Below are 15001 nucleotides of genomic sequence, written 5' to 3'. Positions count from 1 at the left end.
CTTCTCTCAGTGTCTCTGGGAAGGCTCTCTAATGGTAGTTAAAGAGGGAGTGAATCGCTTCAATATGTACAGTAGAAAGGCAGCTTAAAGAGAAGAAGATAGGGGAAACAAGGTTTGTGTTCAAGGGAAAACATTTGGTGATACGACGTGCAAAGCCATTGTTTTCATTTCACAGGGGAAAATGCAGTGAATCTCTCTTCAGTATATACAGTAGAGGCAGAGGCAGCTCAAAGACAGTAAGTCTGGGGAAGTTTAAACCATGTCCTGCTTTGGAGGGAAATCAGTTCAAGATCCTGTTAAGCATTGAAACAAAATAAATGAGAAAAATCAACAAAAAAAGAAGACTGGAATTCGTCCCAGAAACAAAGGGGGAGATTTGAGGCAAATCCTGCTGTTTGTTTCAGAGGTGGGAGGAATGCAGCAGTTTCCCATCTGATCCAGGGGGATGGAACCACAGCAGAAGACAGCCACACGCTGGGGTTAGGGTGAGGGAGGTGAGAGGGTTTGAGGAGGAGGTGCTTAAGGAATTTAGAAGCCCCCCTTTTACTTTCGGACCAGTGTTTTTAAAATTCAAACACCAAAAGCCTGGAGAGAGACTTGCTGGTATCAGCCAGGGGCAAATAAACAACTACTGTACTAGCTATACACAATCTGCCAAAATGGCTCAGGCTCTGGGGTGGTGAGGGGGAGCTGGAGGAGGGGGAGAGGAACTTCTTAATGTTGTTACTGCAGCATGGCTGATCCCCTGAAGCAAATACAAAACACTTTTTCAATTTGGGAGCAGTGCAACATGCCTACACCACTGCCGCTAATCTGCCCTGACTGGTTTTGGGGGAAATAAATATTGGGTCAACAACATGTATAAGAACCTCGAGGACAGAGTCTCTGAGGCTGGGCTGTGAGAAGCACTGTTACAGGGCATATTGGTATTTCATCTGATTCAGTCACCAGTCAACTATCCCCTGACAAACCATTAATGGATGACACTGTGTCAGAGAAGCAGTGCTGTTTATAAATGAAAAGCAAGGTCTTGCTTGAGGGCCTTTACTTAAAGAGACACAGCATTACAAAACCAAGTGAACCTGGAAAATGTGCTTGAACAAATCTACCAAACTTTGTCAGAGCCCATTTTGCTATATGTATGTATGTATGTATGTATGTATGTATGTATGTATGTATGTATGTATGTATGTATGTATGTATGTATGTATGTATAATCCAGTTGAGGTGTGGGGCAGAGCAGGATATCACATGACCTGTTCTCGTTGCGCTGTGTGTAGCGTGGCTGGGGGTCAGAGTCTCCATCGTTGACATCATAGCTGGCCTCAGGGTCCTGGGAACAGAGATGGATACAGGTGTTAGAGACTGGGGATATGGCTGAATTACATCCTTTCATGATAGGGGTGGTAAAGGCCGCAGGTAGCCTAGCGGGTTAAGAGTGTTGGGCCAGTAACTTAAAGGCCACTGGTTCAAATCCCTCAGCCGACTAGGTGTAAAATCTGTCGATGTGCCCTTGAGCAAGGCACTTAGCCCTAATAGCTCATGTAAGTTGCTCTGGATCAGAGTGTCTGCTAAATTATAAGGGTATGGTGAGAGTGACAAATCTCAGAATGCATCTCAACAGCCATATTGAGAGTCTTTTTTCCTCCATCTGTTGCTGCAATTTAAAGCAATTCCTGGAAGTAATTTGAGGCTGAAGTAGGCATCCTCACATTGCCTTCACCTAGCTGTGTGTCTCAGAGAATGCAGATGAAATGACTCTTCTTCTTCTATCTCATCTGCACTATGTGAAAACACCTGCAATGTGGAGCTGGGAAGAAGGCTACTTCTTCTTCCATCGATCCAGACAGAGCAGGTTGTGGTTGTGGTACTCACATAGTTGGTGGCCAGGTCTGGGTGGTCTTTCTCTATGCCGTCATCCAGGATGGTGACCACAACTCCTCTCCCAGTGTAACCCTGGGACCACGCTCCCTTGGCATTCAGGTCTGCTTGGCTGGGGTTGGACTGGCGGGGAGACAGAAGAACAAGCTTTAATGAAGCCATTGTTATAGCATTATAGTATCATATAGTTTCACATGGTTTAACCCTGATGAAGGCCAATATGGTGCTGAAACACATAGGGCATCTGTTGTTTTTTGTGTGTGAAAATGCCAATACAATACACAGATTTTTTAAAAGAGTATACTTGGAGTGCCTTTGGACTATCTTCCTTTATTTCCAGTTATATATACAGTCTGTAACGGCTGTCTTCCTCTGACGAGGAGGAGTAGTAAGGATCGGAGGACCAAGGTGCAGCGTGGTAAGTATTCATTATGCCTTTTAATGAAAACTCGAACAAAAACAACAAAACTAACGATAAACGAGAATGACACGAAACAAAATAGTCCTGTCTGGTGACATACACAAAGACAGAAAGTAAGCACCCACAAAACACAGGTGGAAAAAGGCTACCTAAGTATGATTCTCAATCAGAGACAACTAACGACACATGCCTCTGATTCCGAATCATACCAGGCCAAACGGAAAAAAACAACATAGAAAAACGACCATAGATAACCCACCCAACTCACGCCCTGACCTTACTAAAAGAAAGAAATAACAAAAGAACTAAGGTCAGAACGTGACACAGTCACAACAATAGCACAAAGCACATCCGTCTGTAAACTTCCCCAAAAATGAGAGAATGCCTAAGGACATTTGTATGACTCACATTTGACGCATGCAAGCCACATTACTCAGACAAGTAGAGCAACCATTTAAAAATGTGAGCATCAGCAAAAATACACATGAAAAGAGACCAGGGTGGCTCAGATGAAAGATGAACAGCCCTGCTAATGTACACTGGGGGGCCGTGTTGGATGTTTGACTGTGTTCATAGCCTGTTGAAACCCCCTACCCTCCACACACAACCACAACCACAAACACACATGCACGCACACACACATAGACAGGCAAAGTCACAAACAGCGACACACACACACTGTGACACACAGTGTGTCACTGGGAAGTCTCTTTAACGGGGCTAACCCGCAGAGCATGGGGGGCTAACTATAATTTCCCTGTCAGAGGAAGCAAGCCTGCAGCTGGAAATATGAATATGTGAGAACCTGGTGAGAGCATTCGCCCTGCTCACAGGGGGAATTATAAAGCAGAGCTCCACTCTAACCAGCAGGGAGAGAGGGAAAAGAGCAGAGAAAAGGGTGAAGAGGGAGAGAGAGAAAAGGTGAAGGAAGTGACAGAGAAAGAGTGAAATGTAGAGGTAGATAGAGTGAGGAAAAAATAAGGAAAAAGATAGGGAGAGAGAGAAAAAAAGAGTGAAAGAGGAAAACGTGATACCCCTAGAGCTCCAGGCCACCTCCACCTCCACTTCCACCACCCCCTGCTCCCTGCTGATCTCTCCCTACAGGGCAGGCCTCCTGCTGGGCCACGGCAGAGCAGCATCAGGGCCTTTAGTGAGGGAGCTTAATATCCCTGGCCCCAGGGCAGCCACTGTGCTGCTTACACAGACACGATTCCTATACACATGGGGCAGAACTACCATGGGACTACACAGAGGAAGGCAGTTAGCTACTCTTTTTCTAATCATATAGGGATACAGTATAATGTAGCCTTATTTATACAGACTACGAGGAAGCAAATCTGGAAAGTATATAGAGTACCAGTCAAAAGTTTGGACACTCATTCAAGGGTTTTTCTTTATTTTGACTATTTTCTACATTGTAGAATAATAGTGAAGACATCAAAACGACGAAATAACACATATGGAATCATGTAGTAACCAAAAAAGTGTTGAACAAATCAAAATTTATTTTAGATTTTAGATTCTTCAAAGTAGCCACCCTTTGCCTTGATGACAGCATTGCACACTCTTGGCATTCTCTGAACCAGCTTCACCTGGAATGCTTTTCCAACAGTCTTGAAGGAGTTCCCACATATGCTGAGCACATGTTGGATGCTTTTCCTTCACTCTGCGGTCCAACTCATCCAAATCCATTTCAATTGGGTTGAGGTCGGGTGATTCTGGAGGACAGGTCATCTGATGCATCTGCAGCCTGGGGGTGTGTTGGGTCATTGTTCTGTAGAAAAACAAAAGATAGTCCCACTAAGCCCAACCAGATGGGATGGCATATCACTGCAGAATGCTGTGGTAGCTATGCTCATTAAGTGTGCCTTGAATTCTAAATAAATCAATGACAGTGTCACCAGCAAAGCACCCCCACACCATCACACCTCCTCCATGCTTCACGTGGGAACTACACATACGGAGATCATCCATTCACCTACTCTGCGTCTCACAAAGAAACACCGGGTGGAACCAAAAATCTCAAATTTGGACTCATCAGACCAAATGACAGATTTCCACCGGTCTGATGTCCATTGCTTGTGTTTCTTCTCCTTATTGGTGTCCTTTAGTAGAAGTTTCTTTGCAGCAATTCGACCATGAAGGCCTGATTCACGCAGTCTTATTTGAGCTGCAATTTCTGAGGCTGGTAACTCTAATGAACTTATCCTCTGCAGCAGAGGTAACTCTGGGTCTTCCTTTCATGTGGCGGTCCTCATGAGAGCCAGTTTCATCATAGCGCTTGATGGTTTTTGTGACTGCACTTGAAGAAACTTTCCAAGTCCTTGACATTTTCAGGATTGACTGACCTTCAAAGTAATGCTGGACTATCGTTTCTCTTTGCTTATTTGAACTGTTGTTGCCATAATACGTACTTGGTGTTTTACCAAATAGGGCTATCTTCTATATAACACCCCTACCTTGTCACAATACAACTGATTGGCTCACCTGTTAATTGAAATGCATTCCAGGTGACTACCTCATGAAGCTGGTTGAGAGAATGCCAAGAGGGTGCAAAGCTGCTATTTTGAAGAAACTTAGATTTGTTTAACACTTTTTTGGTTACTACATGATTCTATATGTGTTATTTCATACTTTTGATGTCTTCATTATTATTCTACAATGTAGAACATTTTAAAAATAATGAAAAACCCTTTAATGAGTAGGTGTGTCCAAACTTTTGACTGGTACTGTATATATATATTTTTTGGTATTGTTGTATTTTATCCCCTTTTTCAATCTTGTGTCATCACTGCAACTCCCCAATGGGCTCAGGAGGCAAAGGTTGAGTAATGCGTCCTCCGAAACATGACAAACCATGCTTTTTAACACCCACCCGCTTAACCAGCCAGCCACACCAATGTGTCGGAGGAAACACCATTCAACTGACGACCGGAGTCAGCCTGCAGGCGCGCCACAAGGAGTCGCTGGAGCACAATGAGCCAAGCAAAGCCCCGCCGGTCAAACCCTCCCCTAACCTGTGCACCATCCAATGGGACTCCCTATCACGGCCGGTTGTGATACAGCCTGGGATCGAACCCAGGTCCAGTGCTTTAGACTGCTACGCCACTCGGGAGGCCCTGGAAACTATTTTCAATCATTAGTTTAACAGTCTATGGCAGAACCTAGTGCAAACTCTGTTTTGTCAGACAGGAAAAAGAAAAGCTTTGGATACACTGTCCAAAAGGCTTGTATGCAATATCACCCTATAACATCTGCATTCATCCCAATGCAAACCATGCAAACCTCATTACAGACAAGCCACCAGTGTTTGGCTTCAGAGGGACTGTTGAACAGCCTCAAACACACAGCAGAACAGGCTTAGAGCCCTCAGCTGACTAGAGCAGTAATGCAGTAATGCAGGTGAAATCACAGGTGATTTGTGTCTGGCCCTGTCAATGCTGCTATCAATCCATTCCCACCATCATATGGTGCAGACTGCAGAGAGAGAGGAGGAGGATTAGGAGAAATCAAAACATCCCTGAGCCTATGAGAGGAGGAGAGAAGGAGGGATGGACACTGTCTCCTTCTGAAAGCAACAGTCCTACAGGTGTCATCATGTTTGATTTGCTATGATCTGGAGCCTTTCAAACAGAAAACACATTGAGGAGCATCGTGATGAATGACACCTGGTTGATAACAGATAGAGAATGACCAATTATCGGCCAAGCCGATATACCGTGCCGATATTGGCATTTTCTTGTCCCTCTACATAGCAAAGTTGCTGCTATTCCCGCTGCCACTCACCACCGAGCCACGAGCCCTGCTCAATGCCAAGGAATGTCTAGCTGGGATAATCAGCAGCAGCAGCAAGTAGCAAGCTAGCTCATACTCCAACAGAAAGGTGCAGTATTGACAAATGGATTAATTGACACAGTGACCAAAATCAAACTCCTGTTGCAAATATTAGTTTAGTTCATTCACTAATAATAAGGCTTGTGTTGACGTACCAGGACATGCATGCCATAAGCAAGCTAGTTAAGAAGATAGCTATGTGATCTGTTGGCAAAGATTACGATAACTAACCCTTTCATCTGTGGTGTTAGCTAGCTAGCTATATTAGCTACTATGCTAGCTAGCTGGCTAGATAAACATTGTGCTAATATATCAGATAGGAGTGAATAGCCAATATAGCTAGCTAACGTTAGCTGGTTATCATTTTGACCATGCATCAATTTTGGAAACGAGCCATCTGACGGTGTAACGTTAGCTATTTACTGGTGTGCTGATCTGACCAGCAGCAATCATATCCGTAAATTGACAGTTGATAGTCGGATTCAATGATTGTCATAATAGGGAAAGATGAAGTGTTTCAAAATGCCTAAATAAAGGTTGGCAATAGGTTTAGCTACCTAAGAATCTTTACAGTATGTTTATAGACAAACAAAGCTGTATAGATCAGCGTGTGTGTGTGCGTTTTCACTTCTCAAAATATGGGCAGATTTGAGTCATTCAGACAGAACGTGCATCGTTCTTTCATATTTCTGCTACAGTTGTTCTCCTTAGATATTATGCACATTTAGGATTGGTAGCAAATGTCATTGCCATTGAGCTAATTCTCATATTAGCAGTAAACAGCACCAAGTGATATGAGCGATGGAGAGTGATGTGAAGAGATGTGAAAGGGAGCAGAGTAGAAGAAGTTACATACGCCCATTTCTTGACAGATAGCTGAATAAGCCTATTGAGTTGTTTCGAATTTTCTTCCTGGCAGCTGAGTTATTTAGAGATGTGTCCTGACAGCTATAAAAAACACTTTTTCCCGATCACGGAACATGACTACAATTACTAGTTTCATAAGAATCCGTGATCACGGCCTCCTTGACCCCATAAAATCGGTATCGGCCCTAAAAAATCCATATCAGTCGTTCTATAATAACAGTCTCAGTCCCGTTAATCAGCTCTCAACTTCGGCAAACTGTCCTTCCAGCGCTTCCTGCAGACAATGTATTATTTCCATGTATTCATTGCCATCATGTATTCACTACACATGGGAAATGAACTTGGGCCTTGACAGTTGAAGTAAACAAAGTGAAGAGCGCTTTAGAACATTTTGACAACATTTAGCTAAATGACAGATACCCAGATGATGAGTTTTCTCAGCAGGCAGCACATCCAGCTTTCAGATAAATGTCAACAATAGGCTTACTGACTGGGGGAAATAAAGCCTGCTCCTCACTGAAATACTCCGATTACTACATCCTGCCTTTTCTGTATGGCAGCAGGTCTTTATGTTTTAAAGGTATGAATGTGGTAAACAGCAGTGAAGTGGCAGTGAACTGCCTTAAAAGTGCACTTTAAAGGCAGAATCCCTATATCAACAGGTATCTATGTTGCGGTCTTAAACATTTTAAATACTGGCATGTCAAAGGGGTGTTAAGAGGTTCTAATTCAAATACTACAATGTGTTCAGCATAAGGGAAAACTAACTCCTGGCTTTAGTACAGTAGAGGCTACAGTGTTCTGGGGGATCTGACTACTACTGTCACGGATCCCCCGGTACTGATGCTCATTCTGTTCACCAGTTCCGGAGGTCTACGTCACCGACTTTCTACGCTTCACTGAACGGGATTCATTAACATCAACCCCGGACTGTCTTGTCTGATTAAACACACCTGGTTCCCATTCCCCTGATTAGTATGTTATATATATGCCCTCTGTTCCCTCTGTCTTTGTCGGTTATTGTTCCCATGTCCGTTGGTGGTGTGAGTACCTATGTGTTGGTGCAGCTGTTATGCTGTGTGCTTTATATATTGTGTATTACGGGTATCGTCCCGTGGTGTTCAACGAGGTTTACCATCCTCTTTTGTTTGGGTACAGCCCAGTGTTTTTGTATACGTGTTTGTTTTGGGTGTATTAAAAACCCCTATTGTGTATTCCTGCGCCTGTCTCCAAAATTCTTTATACCAGCATTACAACTACCTTGCTCACCAGGTACCACTGCTGGGGGAATTTGGGGTCGGATGGTTCGGTGTAGACATCCCTCTTCTTCCTCCGCCTAGACACCTGCTGCTCCGCCCACCGCACCTAAAGAGGAACACACACAAACACACACACACACATTAGCACTGATAATGAATGAAATTACCATGACATGAGAAACAACTATCCACAGTCTGCCTCCTACTGTGGCTTTCAAGTGGCCACTAACGCTCCAATGGTTAGGTCCTACAGCTGCAGTAAGACTTTACAAACCACCCAGCTGTGTTACATCAGCAACATCTAAAGGGAGAGTAGGAGACCAATCTGATTCATCTGAATCCTGAGACGTGTGTGTGTGTGTGTGTTCGTCTCTCTGCTCTCTGTTTCTCTTTCTTAGAATGCACATCTAAAATATGTATTGCATCAGGTATTTATTTTTTATATTTTGTGTTAAAACTAAGAAAATTATATGTGTCTCATTTGCATTAAAACATATATTTGCATGTATGAATACATTAACACAAAGGGGGGAAACAGCCATCAAACACTTCCTCTGTCTAACCTACCTGCACTCACCTGTGCTGTCTAGACTGCCTCATTAATTACTGTTGTTGTCACGTTCTCTTGCATAATTCAATAAGTATGTCAATAGCAGGATACCCCTGGATTGAAAATCAATACGCTTACCTCTAGATTACACCTATTTATACATACTTTACATTGTTTGTGAGATCAGACATAATACCACTATTCCGAGTGTTGCTTTCATTACAGTGCATCTCATTTGAAAACATTTCAACTGTATTAAAGGGCCAGTGCAGTCCAAATTATAATTTTTCCTATGTTTTGTATCATACTGTACAACAGCTGATGAAACTAACACTGAAAAATAAAAAAATAAAAAAATGTAACACTATTATATCCTGATAGTTGCTGGTTCAAAATACAATCTGCACAGGACTTTCTAATCAGCAGGTTTGCATGTGTAGGAGTTTCGGCTTGCCTGGTGCGATCACAAGCCGGTAAATTGGTTAATAGACTAATAACAAAGAGAGTTCTAAACCTCTCTGCCAATAACAGCTAGTTTTCAGTTTTCCCCTTCCCACTCAGACCGCTCCCAGACAGTCCTAGCAAAATTCTAGCTATTTTTTTTGCTATTTTAATGGAAAACTATTATAGTAAGGTACTTAATTGTTACCCAGAAATAGGGATGGGCATGAGTAATCAAGTACTTGAACTGACGTTAAATATTGATCTTTAACCAGAGATCAATTTTATTTTCAAATATTGTGTGGCGACAAAACGCTAGGCTCTTCTCTCTCCATGTGCACTCTCCCGCCAATTTGTGCTCCCCGCTATATACTGTATCAAAAGTATAACCAGTGATAAATGTAGGCTACTGTTAATCATTGCCATTTCCTCATTAATCTAGAATGTTTGGTTACAGTCATGTTTAGGCCGTCATTGCAAATAAGAATTTATTCTTAACTGACTTGCCTAACTAAATAAAGGTTAAATTAAATAAAAAATAAAATAAAAAAATAATGTTTGGTTACAGTCATTTACGGTCACTAATCTAATGTTTTGCTTGAAGTTAATCTTACACCGAGAAAAGTACATAGAAAAGTAGCTACACACGCTGTCTGGTGGTAGAATCCCAGTTCATGATAGAATCCCAGTTCATGAAATCTTTTCCCAGTGGAGAAGTGCAACTGACGCAAAATTAGTCTGATGTCGAGCAGAAATAACAATAAGAATATTTTCAGATCTGCGTTTACAAAACGCAGCAAGACATTTCTTATGCGTTTTATATATTTTTTGGGCGTGAAAAACAGGCGGAAAGCAGGAGCAGAAAACTTGCATCACATCTTAGTGACACTGGCAGAGCCGAGCAGGTAACACAAATCATTATGGTTACAATGAATGACTCTCAAATGGCAATTGGTTTTTATTGACTGAATATAAACTACTGTTCAAAAGTTTGGGGTCACTTAGAAATGTTCTTGTTTTTGAAAGAAAAGCACATTTTTGGTCTGATTTTTTGATGGAATATCTACATAGGCATACAGAAGCCCATTATCAGCAACTAATTGACCCGCAAAACACCAGTCTCAATGTCAACAGTGAAGAGGCGACTCCGGGATGCTGGCCTTCTAGGCAGAGATCCTCTGTCCAGTGTCTGTGTTCTTTTGCCCCTCTTAATCTTTTCTTTTTATTGGCCAGTCTGAGAAATGGCTTTTTCTTTGTAACTCTGCCTAGAAGGCCAGCATCACAGAGTCGCCTCTTCACTGTTGACGTTGAGATTGGTGTTTTGCGGGTACTATTTAATGAAGCTGCCAGTTGTGGACTTGTGAGGCATCTGTTTCTCAAACTACACACTCTAATGTACTTGCCCTCTTGCTCAGTTGTGCACCGGGGCCTCCCACTCCTCTTTCTAATCTGGTTAAAGCCAGTTTGCGCTCTTCTGTGAAGGGAGTAGTACACAGCGTTGTACGAGATCTTCAGTTTCTTGGCAATTTCTCGCATAGAATAGCCTTCATTTCTCAGAACAAGAATACACTGACGAGTTTTAGAAGAAAGGTCTTTGTTTTTGGCCATTTTGAGCCTGTAATCAAACCCATAAATGCTGATTCTCCAGATACTCAACTAGTCTAAAGAAGGACAGTTTTATTGCTTCTTTAATTAGCACAACAGTTTTCAGCTGTGCTAACATAATTGCAAAAGGGTTTTCTAATGATCAATTAGCCTTTTAAAATAATAAACTTGCATTAGCTAACACAACGTGCCATTGGAACACAGGAGTGATGGTTGCTGATAATGGGCCTCTGTACGCCTATGTAGATATTCCATAAAAAATCTGCCATTTCCAGCTACAATAGACATTTACAACATTAACAATGTCTACACTGTACACTACTCTGATCAATTTTATGTTATTTTAATGGACAAAAAATGTGCTTTTCTTTAAAAAACAAGGACATTTCTAAGTGACCCCAAACTTTGAACGGTAGTGTATATAGGGCAATTTAGCAATTAGAACTTTGTAATGGTCATGATAAATTAGGCATTGTTGCGCGATGTTAGCATATAGATAAAGGCACATTGTTGTCACCTTAGCTTGCTACATAACTTCTGAGTGATAGGAAGCACCACCACCAATCAGCCTACACCACTGCACACACACCGTCATTACTATGACTAGCGTAGCCTTGTCAGCAAATTACTTCACCTTTATTTAACCAGGTAGGCTAGTTGAGAACAAGTTATAATTTACAACTGCGACCTGGCCAAGATAAAGCAAAGCAGTGCGACACAAACAACAACACAGAGTTACACATGGAATGAACAAACATACAGTCAGTAACACAATAGAGAAAAAGTCTATATACAGTGAGTGCAAATGAGGTAAGATAAGGGAGGTAAGGCAATAAATAGGCCATAGTGGCAAAATAATTACAATTTAGCAATTAAACACTAGAGTGATAGATGTACAGATGATGAAATGTGCAAGTAGAGATACTGGGGTGCAAAGGAGAGAAGAAAAAAAATAACAGTATGGGGATGAGGTAGTTGGATGGGCTATTTACAGATAGGCTATGTACAGGTGCAGTGATCTGTGAGCTGCTCTGACTGCTGGTGCTTAAAGTTAGTCAGCTTCAGTGACTTTTGCAATTCGTTCCATTTATTGGCAGCAGAGAACTGGAAGGAAAGGCGGCCAAAGGAGGAATTGGCTTTGGGGGTGACCAGGGAAATATACCTGCTAGAGCGCGTGCTACGGGTGGGTGCTGCTATGGTGACCAGTGAGCTGCGATAAGGTGGGGCTTAACCTAGCAAAGATTTTCTGGTCTGATGAAACCAAGATTGAACTATTTAGCCTGAATGAAAAGCGTCACGTCTGGAGGAAACCTGGCACCATCCCTACGGTGAAGCTGTGGGGATGTTTTTCAGCAGCAGAGACTGGGAGACTAGTCAGGATCGAGGGAAAGATGAACGGAGAAAAGTACAGAGAGTTCCTTGATGAAAACCTGCTCCAGAGCGTTCAGGAACTCAGATTGGGGCTAAGGTTCACCTTCCAACAGGACAACGTCCATAAGCACACAGCCAAGACAACGCAGTAGTGGTTTCGGGACAAGTCTCTGAATGTCCTTGAGTGGCCCAACCAGAGCCCGGACATGAACCCGATCCAAAATCTCTGGAGAGACCTGAAAATAGCTGTGCAGCGACGCTCCCCACCCAACCTGACAGAGCATGCAGAGAAGAATGGGATAAATCCCCCAAATAAAGGTGTGCTAAGCTTGTAGCGTCATACCCGTCATACCCACTTCAACAAAGTATTGAGTAAAGGGTCTGAATGTCTGAATGTAAATGTGATAATTCCGTTTTTTATTTTTAATACATTTGTGAACATTTCTAAAAACCTGTTTTTGCTTTGTCATTATGGGGTATTGTGTGTAGATTGATGAGGGGGAAAAAACTATTGAATCAAGTTTAGAATAAGTGTGGAAAAAGTGAAGGAGTCTGAATACTTTTCCCGAATGCACTGTACAGTAAGACTGATGTCTACCCAAATACCAAAGCACCCTAAGTTAGATGGATTCCTGCCTCCATTTCCCTCTCTCATTGCTTCCTATCTCATCTGATCTCCCCATCTTATTATTTTCTCACAGATCTTATTTCTCCAGTTATCTTTAACGCCTACTGTATCTTATTGCTTTTTGAATGTAATCTTCACTGAGCTTCCAGCTAGACTGACACCCACAGCTTTCTATAGCTTATCATAGCCTAGTGGTCCACTGTCCACTTAGGTTGACATAGCTAAGCCTGGGTGAAAGCTCCTCTCTCTTTCTGGAAAAGGGCAGAAAAGCCTGAAGAAAGGAATAGATACCTGCACTGTTGACAGCTCCTGTATACTGTTTCTAATTGCAACAAGCGTCTACATCAGTTTTTCTTCTGTTTTTTTGGGCTACGCATCAGGAAAACTGCTGGATGTACATACACTACTTTTCAAGAACTTGACCCTGGCGAGGAGGGACAGCTAGCTGCAGATGGTTCATGGCACACCTGTTTTCACTTCAAATCAAATTTTATTGGTCACATACACATGGTTAGAAGATGTTATTGCGAGTGTAGCGAAATGCTTGCATACTTTTTTTATACACTTTATAACTATGTCCCCAGTGTTTAGCTACCCTGCAGACAAGGTCACCTACCTCCATCTCCTCATCCAAACAACACAGTTCTGCCTGTAACTATACTGCAGAATGCAGAATGAGCGCATGCCAGAGGAACTGAACTTGACAAGTAGAGTTTTGATGCAGAATTATGCTGGAGGATTTGAATTGAACAAGCTGACTTTGAGGTAAAAAAGACTAGTTCTCTAGGGCTGAGAGAGCTCCGAGCTCAGTTACAGCCAGCTGCCTAAATGAAGCTTACTCCTCGAGCTGTGAACGTCTTCACGTAACAGATGGGCCAATGTCTGGATTCCTCTTCTCATTAACATTTGGATAAAAACAATGCTTTTACAAGACGCGCCGCAAAATGAGAACGCAAACACACAGACCAGCTGTTGTTGTTTGGAGGAAGATTTGCATATTTATGACTCCACACACCTGGGGGGAGTTCAGAACAGAGACATATGGATGGAAGTGTGCAAAGCTGTTGATATAGGGAACGGTATGTAGAGAGTTTGACAAACTGTCATCCATGATGGCACTTCTTTGCATTTTTACTTGTTTTGGAACATATGTTGGCAACATGGCACGCACTTGAGTAGTGAAGATTTGGCAAACCTTGCTATATGGTGCATTGGCTGTGTACAGTAACCTACCTGTGGTTCCTTCTGTAGTCGTACATGTGTTCCCCTGTGGCCTGATAGGGATCTCTTTACCACAGTGTGATGCCGGAAGTGATAATAACTCCCAAACACCTGCAGACACAGAAAAAGAACATTAAGACACTGATATGCAGTCCCAATGAAAACCAAAGATACATATCGATAGCACTAGAGCACACTTGTACACACGTATACACACGCACACGCGTTAGATTTGGATCCTGGATGCTGATGGTTGATAGCAGGGAGTGCCTGTTAACAGTTCCATTACATGTATCAATGTGCATCCACTGTCCCACAGCCCAGCCAGGCATACATAAACTTAATCTCCCCTGGAAAAAAGGGTCTAGACATTATTTCCCCATGCTCCCTGCCTAGTATTTGGTTTGGTACAGTGGGGGTTAATATAAGCCTTGCTGTGTGCTCATCCGACCTGTACAGAAAGCCACAGTTTTTAAAAATTTCCGCCGTGCCATGCATACGAACGTTATGAGACTGACAGCTTCTGTGATCCAGGCGAATTCATTTATCAGGATCACTATAATGGATATAGCCAAAGAATAGCAAATAGAAACAAACGAAAAAACAAACGAAAATGCACATTGTTTGCTGTCATTTCAGCTGCTTGATATGATTAGCGTGTGTTAGCTTTAGTTGGCTAGGTAGCTAGCTAGCAAAGGAAAAGTAACGTTAACCTAGTTATCCTCCATAACAGTGCTTATAAAAAGTCTACACCCCCTTGAACGTTTTTCACATTTTGTTGAGTTACACTGCCTGTGTGAATGGATCACTTCAGGTTGTCAGTGATGTGCATGCCGAGAAACTTTAAGCTTTTCAACCTCTCCACTGCGGCCCCGTTAATTTGAGGAGCGTGCTCTCTCCATGATCAGCTCTTTTGTTTTGTT

The 15001-nt window shown here is 42.4% G+C and overlaps 1 protein-coding gene across 5 annotated transcripts in view; it reads right to left on the bottom strand.

Moving 5' to 3' along the window:
• LOC129862280 (furin-like) overlaps positions 1-15001 on the bottom strand; it is a 269061-nt gene that overhangs the window by 105784 nt on the left and 148276 nt on the right. For 3 of the 5 annotated variants that reach the window (XM_055933770.1, XM_055933773.1, XM_055933771.1), the window contains exons 3-6: positions 14091-14189; positions 8264-8368; positions 1876-2004; positions 1257-1333 (exon numbers count right to left, since the gene is read on the bottom strand). In XM_055933770.1, the coding sequence (XP_055789745.1) occupies positions 1257-1333; positions 1876-2004; positions 8264-8368; positions 14091-14189 (410 nt within the window). The remainder of the gene's footprint in view (positions 1-1256; positions 1334-1875; positions 2005-8263; positions 8369-14090; positions 14190-15001) is intronic. The other 2 variants (XM_055933772.1, XM_055933774.1) reach the window with 1 other exon arrangement.

This window comes from Salvelinus fontinalis, chromosome 9 (genome assembly GCF_029448725.1).
Source record: "Salvelinus fontinalis isolate EN_2023a chromosome 9, ASM2944872v1, whole genome shotgun sequence".
In the NCBI taxonomy this organism is placed as follows: domain Eukaryota; kingdom Metazoa; phylum Chordata; class Actinopteri; order Salmoniformes; family Salmonidae; genus Salvelinus; species Salvelinus fontinalis.
This window is presented reverse-complemented; position numbering and strand designations above follow the sequence as displayed.